Source organism: Mirounga leonina, unplaced genomic scaffold (genome assembly GCF_011800145.1).
Source record: "Mirounga leonina isolate KUSES-001 unplaced genomic scaffold, KU_Mleo_1.0 Mir_201, whole genome shotgun sequence".
Classification (NCBI taxonomy): Eukaryota; Metazoa; Chordata; class Mammalia; order Carnivora; family Phocidae; genus Mirounga; species Mirounga leonina.
The window spans coordinates 6,227,408-6,246,973 of NW_023270504.1; the positions used below are offsets into that span (position 1 = coordinate 6,227,408).

At 33.1% G+C, this 19,566-nt stretch overlaps 1 protein-coding gene across 4 annotated transcripts in view; it reads right to left on the reverse strand.

Moving 5' to 3' along the window:
- The window catches only part of CCDC91 (coiled-coil domain containing 91), a 344,660-nt gene that overhangs the window by 93,743 nt on the left and 231,351 nt on the right, over positions 1 to 19,566 (reverse strand). For 2 of the 4 annotated variants that reach the window (XM_035027989.1, XM_035027988.1), the window contains exons 9-11: positions 8,044 to 8,136; positions 7,837 to 7,935; positions 4,845 to 5,021 (exon numbers count right to left, since the gene is read on the reverse strand). In XM_035027989.1, the coding sequence (XP_034883880.1) occupies positions 4,845 to 5,021; positions 7,837 to 7,935; positions 8,044 to 8,136 (369 nt within the window). The remainder of the gene's footprint in view (positions 1 to 4,844; positions 5,022 to 7,836; positions 7,936 to 8,043; positions 8,137 to 19,566) is intronic. The other 2 variants (XM_035027987.1, XM_035027990.1) reach the window with 1 other exon arrangement.

Genomic DNA, 19,566 nt, shown 5'->3' on the forward strand with positions numbered 1-19,566 from the left:
ATTCACTCTAAGTTTTTTTCAACTTGAATGTAAATTCCATGAGTGCCTAGGGACTTTGTCTATCTTCTTTGGTGCTATATGCCCAGAACTTCCAACAGGGCTGATGCATGGTAGATACTCAATAAATATTACTGAATAAATAAGGAAATGAAAATAGCCCCTTTGAGTTTTTGCTACTGAAATTACCTACACACTGAATGATCACTGAGATGAGTGTGTGGTTTATTCTAAGATGAGAACACTGGGAGGGCGAACAGTGTAGGAGTTGAGTTGCAAGGCCTCCGCAGTAACGCTGTCTGATTTGAATACAGCCCGTTGTCTCTTCTAAGGGGTTACTATGGACTTGAGGAAGTTACACAATCTTCCTAAGCTTTAATTTCTGCATCTGTAAAAATGGAGATAATTGTTTCTGCCTCTTGAGAGTATTACATGAGATCACACGTGAAAAAACCAGGAGAAAACTGCCTGGTACTTAGAAGTGAATTAATGACACAGTACTGTTGGAGTTATTGCCGTCCCCACCACCGCTACCACCACTATTATGTTACTATGACTATTATGGAAGAAAAACTTCCATAAAAACAGGTTTTTAGCTAGCAGCCTAAAATATCTGTAGAGAATAAAGCCAGGTAAGTTCTCCTTAAACATAGAGAACTCTTACTGTTTTCTGTCTAATATTCCAGGTGTTTTCCTAAAAGTAGTAACAAGGACATTACATATAAATCTGAAACTCACAGTTAAAATCCTGTGATTTTAAGGGTATGAACAAGCTCAAGAGGCAAAATTTCACGTTCCTAGCACTAGTAGTCTAGGGGTAAAGTCTATTTATAAATTATATTTCTGGTGCTGCAACTTAGGTAATTTAGGATAATTAATTAAAGGAATTTTTTACAGACCAAACTGTAGTACTTAATTGCTTTTTCCAATTTGCCTTTCTATGGAATTAATGTGATTAATTAATGAAATGATATCTATATGTTTACTTGAGAATTTTGGATGAATACAATTAAGTCTTATAAGTCATCTTTCTGAGTTAATTGTATGATATTTTGGATCCTGACATTTAAGGACAATGATTAGTTTTCTGGAACACATTCTATAAGCCACATATTAGGCTAGGGCCTCCAGAGCATAAATATGATTGAGACACTTATGAAGTCCTCAATTCAGTGGGAAGGTCAGTCAAATAAGTAGGTATTTGAATTTGATATATGGAGTAAGAGAATTATAAACTGCAAGATAGGAGGTTAGGGCCTTTTCCCCTCCAATAAATGACAAGTACTGAGTATAGGTAACAGTAGGAAGGAAAATAAGTGTACACCCACATATCTGCAATCTTGATTTACAGCAAAAAGGAGCACTTTTAAAAACAGAGTGGTCCAATAATTTCTAGTGCTAGTTTCTGAAGAGCTTCCATACACATAATGTATAAGATGAGGAGGCTTATAAATCTTGAGAAATGATCTCCTTTAATTCTTTTAACATATTTATAACGGCAGATTTGTCCTTGTTAGGTCCAACATCAATGTATCTTCCATTGACTGCTTTGGTTTTCCTGTACTTGAGCCATACCTTCCTGTTTCTTTGCATATCTGTTATTGTTGATAAAAATGGACATTAAAATAATATAATATAGTAACTCTAGAAATCAGATCTCCTTCAGCTCCCAGGAGTCATTGTTATTGCTGTTATCTGTCTAGAAACTTTTCTGACCTAATTCTGCAAAGTCTGTATTCTTTGTCATGTATAGCCACTGAGGTCTCTGCTGGATTAGCTCAGTGGTCAGCAAATAATTAGACAGTGAATTCCTTAAATACCTTGAATTAGATAAGTGATCTATCATTTGCCAAAGGAGTGGTGTGCTGGGTAACACCTTTAATACTGCCTGTTTATAACTCTGCCTTAGCCTTCACTTTTTGTTGAATACAATCAAAATCAGTCAGTGGTGAGAGATTAGGGTCTTCTCAGGTCTTTCCTGGGCAGGTGCACAACCTTGTGCATGTGTATGACCTTCAAGAAATCCAGGATTATTTTTAAAAGTCAGAGTTTTTCCAAGCCACCTATAATAATGACATTTCCCAAATTTCCCTTTTAAGTTTTTTGGCCAGGCTCTTGTTTGACCAAGTGGTATTTCTGTCTTAGGCAGAGGTTAAACAATTGCCACTTATTGTTTTTGACAAACATGAGGATAAGGCTTTCCCACTAAGTAAGCTCTAAGCAAATGGGGACTTTCTGGGAAGCTACCAGATAGGTCAAACAGTAATACCTCCCTGTAGATAGGTTTTTTTTTTGTGGAACTCCAAATTTAGTCTGCCCACTCTAGTGGCTTCTACATTGCTGGTTTTCATAGCTACCATGGTTGTGAGGCTACTACTTTTTTTTTTATTCCTCTTTTTTTTAATTACGTTATGTTAATCACCATACATTACATCATTCGTTTTTGACGTAGTGTTCCATGATTCATTGTGTGTAACACCCAGTGCTCCATTCAGTACGTGCCCTCTTTAATACCCATCACCCGGCTAACCCATCCCCCACCCCCTCCCCTCTAGAACCCTCAGTTTGTTTCTCAGAGTCCATAGTCTCTCATGGTTCATCTCCCCCTCCGATTTCCCCCCCTTCTAAAAAAATAAAGTCTTAAAAAAAATGCCTAACAACAGCCGGCGCACTGCAGATCCTCAGTAATTGTTAATTTATGCCTGAAACTTTCTTTCCCCAACTATTCACAAAGTAAACTCCTCACCTCAATGCAGGCCTCAGCTCAAATGCTGACTCCTTAGAGTCCTTACCTAACTATCCTATTTATATATTGGTTCCCTGACTCTCCAGACCTTACACAGCTTCATTGTAATTCATGACACTGATCACTATTTCACATTATGTTATGCCTTTAATACTTTCCTGTCAGTCTTCTTCACAAGAAGGCAGGAAAATTGTTGTTTTTTTTTTACTACTTTATCACCAGAAATAAGTACAGCCCCTGGAATGTGGCAGGCAGTCACTTCAATTATTAATGTGAAACACTGAAGAGTAAGTTTGACCAGGTCAATTTGTTTGCTTGCCCTACTGGCCTAAATAAACAAAAGATATATGAACTTCATATGGCTCCCAAGAGAAGTAACTTGTCAGTTTTCTAGACCAGAATTCTGAAGCTCTAAGGGGCTAATGGAATGACAACTGTTTGGTTGTAGTTTCTTACTACAAGTACATGAAAATGAAAGCAGCTATTTAAGAAGACAGAATATATTTGACATTATCACCTCACATTTGAAAACCTGAGAGTTAAGTGGAAACATTTTTTTCTGCTATATATATTCTCTGTTCAATTCTCTTAGCCACAAAGCAGTTAAACACACATATACACACATACCACACCCACATACTCTCTTTCTCACATGCACCTAAAATATGCAAACACTTGAAAGAAAATAAATACAATGCATTTATTCATGACATGCTTGGATTATCTTCACAGTACTTTGAAACTGTGGCAAACAAATGTTAAAGTATATCATATATTGTAGTGTCAGGAATGCTCCTGACAAACCAGCAGAGAAGTATGCCCTTTATGATACATACTTTTCTGTTTGAGTGATGAACGTGTGCTGATTTATTCATGCACTCTTGCCCAATTTCATGGTGACTAATAGCCCACATCTATGTGAGGTTAGAGGAGTGGTCTGTGGTCACAAAAAGTTTTAAGTAAACTCTCCCAAATCAGAACTTAACCAACAATCTTGACCTTACTAGCACAGAATTCCAACCAACCGAACTGACAATTAAACATCTTATATACAATACGTGCTCAATATGTATTTGATGATACTAACAACAGAAGAATTAGAAAGTAATCATTACTCTAATAGAAAAAAGAAAGAAATAAAAGAATAAGATCTGTCACTACACTACTGTTTTCTTAGCACAAAAACTACCTAAAGATATGTTTAATTTTTATAACAAATGGGTAACCATGTGCTCAAGAATAAATTTAAGTGACATTTTTTTAAAAATGTATAATATTTATCCTGGATATTAAAAGCACTGATTTTTTTAGGGCTTCATTAAGATTAGCTTATGAATTACACGAAAATCTTCTAGGTTGTTTGGTAAATGTTAGTTGTTTTAGCTACATTTATAATGCATGGTTGAATAAACAATGGTAGCATATGTAACACTTTGATCATGGAAAACAAAGACTTCTATAAATGTTATTTTTTGCTTTTTATACTTGTTTAAGGGAAGATTTATTCAGGTATCTCACTACCTATGTAACAAAAAGACTAAAAACATGGAAAATAGAGCCATGAAAATGCAATTATGGAAAGTGAAAGTACTATAGTTTTTAATTGTTCAGATAAGTAGACAAAAGTTATTTTGTATGTAGGCCATACTTGTTGATATGTTATACCTTTTATGAAACCACGGGGATTATCTGTGAGGTCCTATTAATTATCAGTATCAACTACAGATATACAGATATATAAATTAGACATAATTAACAGAATCAAACTGTTTTCTACCTATATATATATATTTTGTATTGATTATGTATGTATGTATTTGTGAAAAAAGAAAAAAAAAATTAAACCGGAAGTTTATATAGCCGCAATAACTAAACATTTAAGTTTGGATTCTGACTTTTTAAAAAATGATAAAAAGATAAAATTATAGTAGAAGTACACTGATATGTTAAAAATTATTAGTTTAAAATATTATTATTAAAGGCAAAATAATTAATATTGATATGTCCACTAAGGTGATTTTAAAATCAAATAATAAAGAAACTTCATTTTGAGAAAAAATAAGGAAAAAGAAAGTACTTACAAAGAGTTAATTTTACTAACCTGACTTATTTTTCTTTGTTCTTGTATAGCTTTTAGAATTGCCTGAGATACTTTTTCTTGATCTTTTGCATGCTCAGTCTTCCATAACTCTCTTTCTTCAGCATGGGCTTTTTCCAAATTTTTTCTTTCTTCTTCTATGGCTTTTAAAACTGCATCCTTCATTGCTTCTTTCTCAAGCTTCAAAACAAATAATGATTCAAATGAAAATATTTGAATGAGTACCTGCATAAGTTCTTGAATAAGAAAGATTTGGGTTAACCTAAAAGGTACAAAACTTGAATTCTATAGGGTTTAGTTCTGACACTGTTGTTTTTATGCATACTTAATAACTGGTGTAAAATTAAATCAATTATTTGTTTTTGTACAGATACTCATACATTACTTCCAAGGCACATCTAAACTTCACAGAAACTAAACATTAACTTAAACTAGCAGTTTTCAAACTATTTGGTCTTAGAATCTATTTACATTCTTAAAAATTATGGATTACTTTAAAAAGCTTTTGTTTATGCCGGTTATACATATTATGATTACCATATTAGAAACTCAAACCAAGACAAAATAAAAATATTTATTAATTCATTTTATGTTAACACTAAATGCACTGTACATTAATGAGTAATATCTTTTATGAAAAATAACTATATTTTCCAAAGTGAAGAAGTGAGAAGAATATCTGTGGACCTCCTTAATATTTGACTTAATAGAAGATAGCCAGGTTCTCATATCTACCTTCTGTTTTAAATCTGTAGTATGACTTTTGGTTTAAGTACATAAAGAAAACTCAGTCTCACACAGATACATAGTAGAAAAGGGAGCAGTACCTTGTAGCCAGTTTGGATCTTTGTAGATATTGATGATTCTATACCAAAACTTAACAAAGGATAGTTCTTAAAGGGTAGTCGCAATAAGGAAAATCACATAGTGGCAATGAAATTTTTGTATTCTGCTACATTTTCTTTTCTTGCACTTTAAATGAGTCCTTTATCTATGCATGAATTTTTAAAGCATTTTTATTTGGAAAATATTGATTCAGTAAATTATGCATCTCCTCTAGATGTTGACACATTTCATTATATCATAACAAAAATGAAGGTCACATTTGTTAATATCACCATCAATCTCATCAGAAAAGTCTTTAAGTATCTGAAATCAGATACAAATTTTCCAAAATTCTAATTTTGCTTTAAAGCTCAACTTATCATTGGCAACAAAAACTGTTAGTTTTCTGGAGATGCTGGGCTCATTCTGTTTACTTTGGAGAAAATGTCTGCCAAATACTGAAGTCTGCATAACCCTTGTTATTCAGTAAAATGGTTTTCCATGAAAACTGTCGACTTCAGTTGCAACTCAAACACAAGAATTTCTCTCAAGAAAACCATCATACTTCAGGATGCAGTGAAGTCCATGATCCTCCCACTTTTGATGCCCACCCTTAACACTTTTCTCTTTCTTCCCAGTTAGTCATATTTGAGACAAGTTATCAAAGTGAGTTACCATTTTCTGAACCCCTGTTTTACTTTACAATTGTTCTCTGGAACTACTCTCTTATTATGCTTAACAATGCTCTCCATTTTGTTAAATCCAAATAACATGTTTTTGTTTTTTGTTTTGTTTTGTTTTAATCCCTATTTTTCTTGACCTCAAAGTGACCTTCTACATAGTTGACTATTTCTGTTATCTTTTTCTTGGTTTGTACAATAGCATGCTGCTTTTATTTCTACTTCTATGACTGACTCTCTTCAGTTCTTTGTAACTTCCTTCTTTCTCTGGATTTTAAATTTTGGAGTTCCTTCAGGGCTCAGACCTTGTACCACTTGTTACTCTATACTCTCTTGTGAGGTGATTATATATAACAATAATTTACATGGTTATCATTACCATCTGTCTGCTGAAAAAAAGAAACAAACCATATTAGCATCTTCAGGTCATTCTTTTCTCCTCTGAGCTGCCAGTTGATTTAGTTGCCTACTTGTCTTGTCATCTGAATATATCACAGGCACCTCAAACTCTATACCAAAGAAATAGTACCACTTTCCATGTTGTTTCTGAGGCAGTACTCTGAGGGTTCCCAACTTGGCCTCCTTCTGTATTATCCACACCAAAAATATATGCTGATTCCATCTCCTATTTCTAGAATTTGTCTATTTCTTTCCTTTAAACTATTATTACTACTTTACTTCTGTCATTCACTATCTTTTATATAGACTTTGGACACACTCTATTAATTTTTTCCTTGCCTCTAGCCTTTCTTGCCTCTAATTTCCCCCAAATTAATGTAAATTATAATTATGTCATACCTACACTCAAAAATTTCAACGTGTCTGCCCTTACCTATGGAATAAAATTCAGACTCACAATTCAGAATACTAGCCACCCTTCAAGCTAATTTCAAAAATAATTTATTGTTAAAAACTCCTGGCACAGAAGTACTATCTATATACTCATAATTTTATGCATTCCACCTTGCCTTATTGATAATAAGTAATACTTACATGATTGTAATCTTTAAGACAAAATCACAGTCATCCTTTAAGTTCCACCCCTGGCACGGTGATGTGCAAATATGAAACTTTCAAAATATCTGCTTACTAAATTTAAATCCAAATCTCAAAAGTTAGTGCTATGTATTTGTTGGCATATGTATATTTAATATCTATGGATACACTACTTAGAAGAGGTATTTCAAAGTTGGCTTTAAAAATCACATCTTTTTGTAAATATATATATACATACACATTATTTGTGATGATACCTATTAAATACCAAGTACTTGTTAGTGTCCCAACATATATTCTCTTTTAATAATAATCTAAATATGCAGTATTTCAATGTCATTCTAGTCCTGTGTAACACGAATTTAACAATATGTATAGCAGCATTCTAAGTTTAACAGGAAAAAGAAGAAAAAAACCCTTTGATTTTTCTGTAATGAGGTTTAATACCAAAAAAGTAGACTGACTAATGAAGTCAGTTTTTAAATTCCACTTACATAGAAACCCATTATTTCAGATAGAAGTACCTTTGTAGCAGATACTAATGCCTCTTTATTTCTTTGCCTTTCTTCTTCCAAACATTTTTCCAATATCTCCTGTAAGTGATAAGACAGTTGGGTAGACAGTAAATGTATTATCTGAGGAAATTATTTGAGGTAATAGAACACATTCTTTCTACACTCTGAGCAAACTTAAAGTATTACCTTCTGTTCTTGAGATTGCTGAACCAAAGCTTCCTTTATTTTTTCTTTCAACAGTTCCTTCTCTGTATCTAGCATTTCAAGGAGCCTCTGATGCTACAAGGAAAGATAAATGGATTATGATTATGGCTCTGAGACCAATAATCTATCAACAAGGAGTATAGCTGGGGGAATTCATTTGCCTGGTTGTACTCAAGTAGTCACTAGAGGACACAATGGGGAGATTGCTGAAACGAAGACTTACAAGAAAAAAAAGCCACTGAATTCACCTTTTTCCAATCAGCCAAGAGATCTCTGTGTGACCCCAAACTCAGCAAAGTACATGACATGAGATCTAACTTAAGCACAACTACTCCAAATTGGAAAATGAATCAGAAAATGATAAAATGTCTTTATTCAAAATTAAATCTAGAAAAATTACTCACTAAAATTATTAGCTTACAGCAAAAGAAGCAATCAGATAATAACTGATATTTGTTTGATGAACAACGATCATAACATATTATTTGTGTTTCTAGTAAAGCACTGTTAAAGAGACTGAAAGTTTTATTACTGTTCTCACTCTAAGACTTTACCATAGATTCAGAAAAAAAATCAAAACAGTGAAAGGAATTTATGTGATAGCTAATGTTACAATGTACAGAATTCATGTCTTTACTTTTATTCCAATGTGCTAGCAAAAAAGCACATAACAACCATTAGCCAGTTATCATGGATTGGGCACTTGGAATTTAGAGTTTTCTAAGAAAATTCAACTTTTGTAGCACCAATATCTTCAACACAGAGAAGCCAGATACTTGTTCTGGAATGGTGCTCTTATGAGGAAACAAAAACAAAAAGAAAATATATATTCCTCTTTACACAGATTTCTCATTCAGTTACTAAAGGGCAAAGAAGAATATTTTCTCTGCTTTCTCTGATTTTCCTTCTTTAAATATGAACTTATTTGAATACCCAATATTTTAAAATGGATCTATGTCTTTCAAAGTTGTTCTGAGTTAAACTATTTTTTAGGGAGGCAGTCTACATGAAGAGTAAGTGACCAAATAGCCATGTCTAGTTAAGAGAATCTATTATTCCTATTTTTATTTATAATGTTAATTTTTACCTTTATTTTTCAAGAAAAATCACATGATGTGCTTTTTCATTAAAGAAAATCCAAACTGTGATACAAATTATGACTTGATTATGAGAAATTATTGGTACCTCATGAATTTGTGAAAAGCAGCTGACAAATCAGTAGACTTACCATATGCTTTGTACTGAGACTTTAATTTTGTATTCTTTGTAAGTCTAGATACACATAAATGTCATCGAATCAGAAAAAAATACCTAATCCTACTTAAAATACACACACGAGAAAAAGTTTAAAAATGTTATACCAGGCAAATAATTAGATTTAGAATGATAAATACAATTCTCATATGAGACCAAAAATATTCAATTTAGGCTTTGTGGGTAGGGGTAAACATAACGAAATAGAAAACCAATAAAAACTATTAGAATTAAACTAAGAAACGAACTTTTCAGAGTCATTAATAATTTCTGCTTAAAAAGAACTGTTACGTTAATAAGTCAGACTAATGGGAATCATTGAGTAATTAACTGTAAGTAGGCCAAGTTTCTCCAGCGGTCCAAGGTTAGTTAAAGAGGGTACGTTAGCTAAAATGACAATGCAGGGGCACCTGGGTGGCTCAGGTGGTTAAGCGACTGCCTTCGGCTCAGGTCATGATCCTGGAGTCCCGGGATCGAGTCCCGCATCGGGCTCCCTGCTCGGCAGGGAGTCTGCTTCTCCCTCTGACCCTCCCCCCTCTCATGTGCTCTCTCTCATTCTCTCTCTCTCAAATAAATAAATAAAATCTTTAAAAAAAAAAATGACAATGCAGTGTTCAGAAAATTCATTCCTGAACATTATTTCTTCATTCTGACAATACACTATAATAGAAGACTATTCTTGAACTTTCTTCTACAAGAATAAACTCTAAATTACCATTGGAAAGAAGTATCCTACATAAAAAATACTCTAAGTAAAATCATCGATTTACTTGAGAAAACATAATTAGATTACTGACTTTTCTTATACATATAGGTCATAGTAGCTAACATTTTGGGGGCATTTTTAAGGTTTCAGGCATTGTTAAAAGAGCTTTACATGTAGTTGTACATTAAATTCCTAACAAACTGCTAAATCAGGCAATATTCTTCCTCGTTTCGGATGAGTGATCTGAGACTTAGAGAAGTTATGTAAACTCCCAGGTCTCTCATGAATCACTTCAGCAATAATCATATTGGTATACTCATTATCATCAGTAATAATTACCTACTAGCTAAACGTGGCCTCAGTATTGCGTAGATGTTACCCAGTAACTAAAAGCTACTTATTACAAGTTGTATGTCAGGTAAGGCCTCACTTGCATTTGGCTTTAAAAGAATGTGACTAGGGGTGCCTCGGTGACTCAGTTGGTTAAGTGTCTGCCTTCGGCTCAGGTCATGATCTCAGGGTGCTGGGACTGAGCCCCGCATCGGGCTCCCTGCTCAGTGGGGAGACTGCTTCTCCCTCTCCCACTCCCCCTGCTGGTGTTCCCTCTCTCGCTGTCTCTCTCTCTGTCAAATAAATAAATAAAATCTTAAAAAATAAATAAAATAATTTGACTAATCTATACTTCTGATTTTGTTCTTTTCAGAATAACATTAGAATAAGATCATCTCCTGAAAAAATATTCATTAATATTAGGAGAGAGGATTCAGACAGATGCTGAATGACATGAGAGAAGTTAACTCTTAAACAGTTAATTTATAAAATGAATAATCCACAAGTAGCTAATCAAGAACAATATAAACATAAAATATATTATTTTTATAAAAGTGTCATATGCTGATTGTGAAAAATGTAAAATGTAGTGAAAAATCACCCAGAGTTCTATCACCTAAATGATAGCATTTAGGCAAACATCCTTCTGGCAGGCTCTCTGCGTATGTAAATGTACAGCTATATGTAAACATTTTATATAATAAGTTTATAACTACCATAGTCTTTTTGAACAACAGTATTGTTATTCCTATATAAGTATAATTATGCTATTATTTTTATTACCCTAATATACATTTTACCATGTCCCACTTACATATTTATGTCTACAGTATTTCCCTTTTACTATAATCTTGATTTTTGTGCATGTATCTTGGGAACTTGAACAATTATGGCCTTATGAAATATTCCGGGTTGGTAGTGGCAGGTTGATGATTGAGCATTGTTTATATTTTGATGCATGCCCTCAAACTGTATTCCAGAAAGAAAATGTGAAATTACACCTTGACTATCAATAGTAGGACAAAGGACAAGGTAGAGTCTCCTGGAGAACAGAATCATGGACTGGATGAGCAACTAACCAAGGAAACTGTTCCACTCTTGGCATAGGGATACCAGCAATACTTGGTATCTGCTATGAGCCAATCATGGTTGTTTATTTCATCATTCTCCCTGTTTGAAAATGGGAATTTTTGTTGCATCTTTTCTGTTCTTTCTCTTCTTTTTGAATGCATTGATTATAGTTATTGGGGGCAAGGGCCCTTCTATTTCCACATTATCTCTGTTTTTTTCAAAGTTCCTTTTTGGGGGGGTAGTTTGAGTCAGTAATTTTCTCATTTAAGATGTTTCTCCAATGTTTGGTCATCTTTTTCAGTTCATGCATACTAAAATCTCAGACACAAAAATGCTGGTAGGAAATTCTGTGTATGTGGGGGAGGCTTTACAGAACTGCAAAAACGTGGCTTTTTCATGGTTGTGGTGGCAATTCCCAAATGTCAGGTCTATATATCACCATTTTCTCTTAAGCTGCTCTTTTTGCCTAGAAAAAAAATTCCCCAATCTTCTCATTGGTAGGATATGGGTGAAGAGCGTGTGGGTGAAAAGCTCACTGTAAAATGGATTCTGGTTTAATCTCCCAGTTTTTAGTTCCTGTTCTTTATGAGGCCAGATTCTCGGGTTTTATTATGCCACTGTCCTGCTAGGGCATACAGTAAGTATCTGAATTAAGAATGATGTGCATGGAGATTTTCAACCATTCCTCCTGCTTTTAAGAGCACCTGGTGCCCCTATTTCCTGAGGCATTCTAGGGTTTTGCTGGACAGAGCAGCTTGCTTCATATGGGTTTCACCTCAATGGGTTAAGATTACAACGTGTTAGCCCTCTGCTGAGTCAGTAATATTTGCCTGTATCTTATCCCTGCTAGTTTATTGTTTCTATTTATTTGTTTTGGTCCCTTTTGGTGTCATTTTAGTGATTTTTGAGGGGGGAGAGGTAGAGAAGGTAGAAGAGATGAGCACATTTAGTTCACCATATCTATCTAGACTTAGCATCACTTTTTAAAAACATTGAATTATATTTGAGTTTCTGACTCAACATTATGTGCCAAGCACTGTGTTAGGAACTTTACAGGTATTACTGGGAATCCTCACAACAACCCAGAACTGTCTTATTACTTATATTTGACAGATTTTCAAACTGAGTTTCAGAGAGGTTATATAATTTGCTTACATTCACAGGACTAATTAATAGCTAAACTGAGACTGGGACCCACTAGGCACTGAATATAAAATCCATGGACTTTACACTAGATTCTCTAGAATCAACATACAGCTAAAGGCTCTCTCTGTTACATCTCCAAGGACTGCTTCTTTGACTTTCTGAGTTTCAGTCATACACTTGTACTATTCACCTAGCCTTATAGTTATGTTTTGGTCATGGTAGGGTATGACTTCCCACCTGCTCTCATATCTGGCCCCTTAAGGGAAGGTAATGGAGATGGCAAGATCACAAAAACTAGAAGGAAAGGGGACTCATTTTTGGCAAATTAACTTTTATTTGGGGGCTGGGGAGCAAGACTGTAGGATATTTAGGTAGCTGAATCTCTCCCATTGGAATCCCAAGAAATATACCAAAACTTTAGTTGTGAGCCAAAAGTGAGCCAAAAACTTTACTCAGCAACCAATGCCTGTATTAGCTAACACATTTTCTTTTTCTCAAAGACACACATACTTTCAGGGAAGAGACTTATCTGAAAGAACAGGTTAACATATAAGCCACAATTATAAAAACTGCATTATGTATTTCTGTAAGATGAAAAAAGGGTATTCTTCTGTTCCATTTATATTTCGGGGGCATCTCTCTGGGAGGCAATATATCTCATTAGAATTAATATGGACATTGGAATCTTATTTCCAAAGTGTAGTGGTTATCATGTTTGCCTCAAACACAGGCAGTGGAATCAGATCTGGAGTCAATCACTAGTTCTTCAGTTATGAAAGGTACAACTTAAATGTTTCTAAGCCTCTGTTTTTTTCTTTTATTATGTAAGGCTAATAATGCCAAACTCACAGTTATGACAATTAAATGATGTAATGTAGGTAATGTATCTGGTACTCAAAGATGTTAACTAGACTTCCTGTCAAACAGCTGATAAAAGTATGATAATAAAGTTCATTTATGAAAAGGACATTTTTTTTCATATAAAAGATTAGTTGCCACTCAAAAGTAAAGGTCTCAGAAAGAACATCCACACCCCATTTCAATAATAATTTCAAAAATATCTTTCACTAAAATATAGTGTTAACTTTTATAATCCATAACAATTTCATTTCCGTGGATATTGCTAACTAGTAGACCTTATAATCAGGGCTTTACTCCTGTCACAGAGTACCTGAATTCAGGGAAAAGAAAATCCAAGACTAAAAGCAGTAGTTCTAGACATTCCATTTTGAAACTTTCCAAATTATTTTCTTATTTCAATATAAATTAAGATTGCAATGTATTTTTGTTCTCAACATGACTGCTGTCTTTCCTATTTCTAGACCTGAGTGAGAATAAGCCCTCTCTGTGAAATCTGACCATGACCATTCTGCTATATTTTAAGCATAATAGCACTAACTATGGATCCAAGGATACAAAAAACATGGATTCAAATTCTAGCTCTCCTTGTTAGCTCTACTCTAGTCATGCGGTATATGACAACTTTTTAAACCTGAAATTCAGTATGATCTCCTGAAAAATGAGGATTAGAATCCACTTTATAGCACTGTTCTGATGATTAATTGATCAAATACATGAAATGTTTTTGATACAGCATCATACCTATTATAAGTGTTCATAATCTTTAGTTGTTAAGAGTTATGAACTTCGATAGAAAATTTGAACGATATCCTGTGGATGTTCATTTTCTATTATTTCTTTTTAAAAATTGTTTAGGTGATAGAAATTCAACTACATATTTTAATATCTTATTTTTATATTAAATTGTCCTACATTAAAGTTTACCCTTATATATCAATTTATAAATTATACATAACTTCTGTATCTATTATGTAAATTTATAAATTCATGCTTTTTTTTTTTAACCATGCATACAAGAAATATTTGCTTGGTGCCTACCAACAACATAAGATACTGTACTAGTTTCTAGGGATGGTGCCCTTACGAACATTAATGTCTAATAGACAATCCATGAATCAATTTCTTACATTTCACTTGTAGAACTATTTTATAAGAAAAAAAATCTTCAAGGAATACATTAACAACTAATTTTTCCTCTCAGTGCAAAATAACTTTTTAGGTAGAAAGTGCCAAAAATGCTTTGGAAATAAATAAAAAAAAATGAGCCCCCCACTCCCAAAAAACCATACAACACACAAATTTTAAATGAAAAGTTAGAATAGAAAAAATATAACTACAGAGTACACTTCTCATGATGAACACTGAGCAATGTATAAGATTCTATTATTATACTACTACAACTGCTACTTCTATTTCCATTTTTCTATTGTGGCAAAATATATTTGCAACAAAAAAATGTCTCTTCTTCTTTTTTAACGACTTTATTTATTTGAAAGAGACCATGCAAGTGTGGTGGAGCAGAGGGGAAGGGAGAGGGAGGAAGAACCTGAAGCAGACTCTGAGCTCAGCACGGAGCCTGACGCAGGCTCGATCCCACAACTCTGAGATCATGACCTCAGCTGAAATCAAGAGCCGGATGCTTAACCAACGGAGCCACCCAGGTGCCCCGCAACAAAAAATTTCTATTTTAACCTTTTTAAAGTGGACAAGTGGCATTAATTATATTCACAATGCTGTGGAACCATCACCATTGCTAATTTTTTCATAATCCCCAAAAGAAATTCTGTGCCCATTAAGCAATGACTTATTGCCCCTCATCCCAGCTCCTGGTAACCTCCAATATACTTTCTGTCTCTAAGAATATGACCATTCTAGATATTTCACATAAGTGGAATCAAATAGTAATCATCTTTTTGTTTGGCTAATTTCACTTAGCATAATGTTTTCAAGCCTCGTCCACATTGTAGTATGTACCTGAGCATCATTCCTGTTTATGGCTGAATGATATTCCATTGTGTACATATACTACTTTTGTTTTATCTATTCATTTGTTGATGGACACTTGGTTGTTACCACCTTTTGACTATTTGAATATGCTGCTATGAATATTCATATGTAAAAATGTATTTGAGTCCCTGTTTTCAATTCTTTTGAGTATATACCTATTAGTAGAACTACTTGGTCACATAATAATTTTATGTTTAACTTTTTGAGGAACCACCAAACTGCTTTCTATAATTGCTCCACCATTTTACATTCCCACCAGCAATGTGCAAGGGTTCTAATTTTTCCACATTCTCTACATTTGTTATTTCCTTTTTTCTTATTAAAGTCATCTTAGTAATTGGAAATGGTATCTCACTGCGATTTTTTTCATCTCTCTAAGTACACTGAATATCTTTATAAATGCTATTTCTACTTTTGATACACTGACTACTACTCCTTTTCAACTATTACTAGTATTAACTGCACAAATAGGAAAATAATTAGAGCTCTTTTTGCTGCCTTTATAGGACTGTAGTAGAAAGTGCATTGGACTTGAGGTTTGTTCATCGTCTGAGATTCTGCCAAAAGTAGGGATGACTTTCCTATCTGGGCCAGAGATTATTGCAGTTAATCACTGTAAACTAAAAATTATAATGTTAAGAAACAGCTTGGCCAAAAGATTTCAGCCTTCCTTTATTCTATGTAAAATAAAGTATGAAGCATATCTGGGGATTGTTTGTATTATTCCTGCCTTCTGCCTCAATATAGAATTCCTTAATTGTCCAAAAATACCAGCACCCTAGAAATGGCTCACATGGTTTTTGATGGTATGAAGAAGGGTAAATACTTTCTTATGCACCTTACTAGTTGACCATTCCAAGGTGGGGATGTTCTGGACACATTTGTTATATAACTCAGAGACAAAGCTGAACCAACTGGCAACATGAAATCCTAAGAAAATTAACTGAAATCTATACCAGGAAATCTCATTAAGAAGAGTGAAGAGTTCTGGTGATTTAAAATATTCTGTTGACAGATTCTTAAAAATTAAAATTTTAGGGCTTTTATGATATTAAAGAAACAAATGCAAACTAAACAGTTCGATTAATCTTATAGAGTAGATGCTTAATGCAAGGGTCTCAAGGACAGTCCTTTGAAATTTAGCCTAAAACAAAAGGCATTCAGAAATAGATTATACTATTTCCTCCTTTTGGAAGAAGTTCTTCCAAGTGAAAAATGTTTGAGGCAGACAAATATAAATATGGAGGTTATATGGTTTTTACTTGATTCCTATAAAAAATATTTAAAAATCTCTTCTTTCTTGGAATGTGAGTCACAAGAGATATTGTAAAGAGATTTAATCACTATCACACATGGACAGTGTTTTGTATATTAAATTTTAGACTAAGCAGTCATGGAAGCTCATGTTCAGGTATACAGTTATCTATTTATGACAGGTCCACAAACTTCACCTTATTTTATATGTGGTATGTGTGTGTAGTATATATTCTGTAATGCAAACTGAAGAAGCACCATCTTTCACTTTCTGTAAAGCACAAACATTGAATAAGATCAAGTGGTCTGGTAGGAAAGTCTTAAAGCACAAGCTCATATATTCCTCCATTTAACATGACTTTACAGACACTGAGTAAATTTAATAAATGTCTTAATGTAAAGTGAGTCTGAGACATTTCACCCATTCATGGATCAACACATTAAACAGTGTTTAGAAAGAAAACCTATAAAAGATAAACTATGAGATTAAATCTACTCAAAGCAGTTACCACAAGTCCAATAATATCAATAAACTTCTTAAAGTGAATAAAATAAAACAATAATATAAGCTACGCTAGATTTATTTCACCTCAATAGACATATTTCTAATAGGCATGAAAAAATGTAAGCAAATAAGTTAGCTGCCTTATATAAACAGGTCTTTGATTTAAGGGAGAAATACAAAGGAATGAGACAAAAATTGAGTGATACATCAGCATAAAAAAAGGTAAGATTAGTTTATATTTCCATAATGAGGTTTCTATATTTGGATAGTGTACATATCATTAAATGCCAAAAATATGTCCCAATCCTAAGTTTAAGTAGAATATTTCTGCTTCACCATTTTCAAGTGAAATAGCTTTTGAAAATGCATCTGAATCCTATTATTCCTTCCACTTGCCTAAGTACAATACAATAAGTTTGCTTCAACATAATAGTGTGAAACCCTTCAAATGGTCATTTGAAATAAATGACCCATGTATATAAGATAATCCTCTTAGCAAAAAAGAAAAAAAAGAAACAGATTTATGCACACTTCCCAAAAAGCATAATACAACTGGTGTAGTACTTTTCAGGAACCAATTTGATACCATAGTAACTGTCCTTAAATCTGGTCTGTGCTTCCTACTCCTAAAATTTATCATCAGAAAATACTATGTAGTTAGCTCTCAATTTCTCATGCTTGTCAATTTTATAACCTCCACTTTTATACTCTGCACAGTAATATCCCTAAACTGTATAGAATCAGACTTTTTTGAGAAATAAGTTGACAAAAGAATATTCTGATTTATTGTAGAATGAGGATCTGCCAAACAAAAATCAATTTCAGGAGCACAGCTCTTACTGTTTGCATTGTGTTTCCTATGTCAAAAATTCAGTTTTATCCATATTTTATGTGTGTGTATGTGTATGCATGTGCACACATATATATATAATACACACATGTATATTATATATATAAAATAATGGAAAAAGGAAAGTGTTGACATAAGTGATAGGAACATAATGTTTCATCAAACAAATGCAATTATGATAAAATGGAAATCATTAAATTTGTTGAAATGAATGAATTGTTGACCTTAACTGGATACTCCCTGAATAAGGACAGTCTACAGAAGGTCTCCAATATTGAAATAATATAATTGATTAATCTGTCTATAAAGATAAGGTATGTTAAAAAATGAATAAATAAATGTAAGGTATAATTATTGATCTTATAATTTTTAGATGTCTGGGGAATAAAAAGCACATATATTAGGTAAGTTTATTAATCAGTATTAGCATATTTTCAAAAACACACCTTGTACAACAGTGGGAGGCTGCTTATAATGCAAAAGAATAAAAATAATATGCATGAAGATGTATACAGCAAACTTCCTTATAAAAGTACAAAAGCCAAAACATTTAAAAAGTCCAACAAAAGGGTTCAGTATAACAAATGATAGTATGTCAACTAAAAGGAGCATCATATGGTTATTAGGCATAACACTATGCAACAATATAGAATTATGTTTATAAAATACAATTACTTGAAGAAAAACCATAAGATTATTTAAAGCCATTATTATAACTGTGTATTATTATAAATACTTGAATAAATATTGAAAGGGATCACAAGAAAAAGAACACTATTTTACTGGGAAACTGGTGGACAGAATATTATTCTTTTTAAATTTACTATCATTCTAATAAAATTCAAAAGATTAAAAATATAACTTCTTGAAATGGCAGTAGGAATGTCATACCTGATCTACAGGGATGAAGTGGTGGACAGGACTAAGATGTGCTTAAAATGCTTAAAAATAATTAAATAATCTAACATACATTTCATCTACATTTTAGAAAAAAATTGAAAAGCTGTGAAAATGAAGATTTTTCACAAGTAATTTACTTTTTTTGTTAAATATTACAAGGTACAGAAAAACACAGGCATGGGGAAAGTCTGGATTAGGTAAATTTTTGGGGGTAAATATTTAATGTTAGCCTTCAAATCTGACCCTATTGGTCTATGGTATGATATTATCAGCCATTTGGAACTAAAGAACTTCCATAATCTAGCCCTGACATATTTTTTCCCAATCTAATTTATCTCCAAAGTCATTTCAACATGTTATTTTCTTCTACATTTATTTGCTATACCACCATTTCCATATTTCTCTACACATTTAATAGATACTCTCAAAAGAGTTTAAGGGATCAAAGAAGATTGATTAAAAGCTGTGTATATTTGGGTAGAACCTTTAATTAAAGCGATGAGTATTTTAAATCACTATATAGGAATAAAGTACACATGACTTCCCAAAAGTGTTTCATTAACATGTTTTTCTATAGAACATCTTAGATTTTTACTCTGAGATGTATGGTTTGGAAAGTGG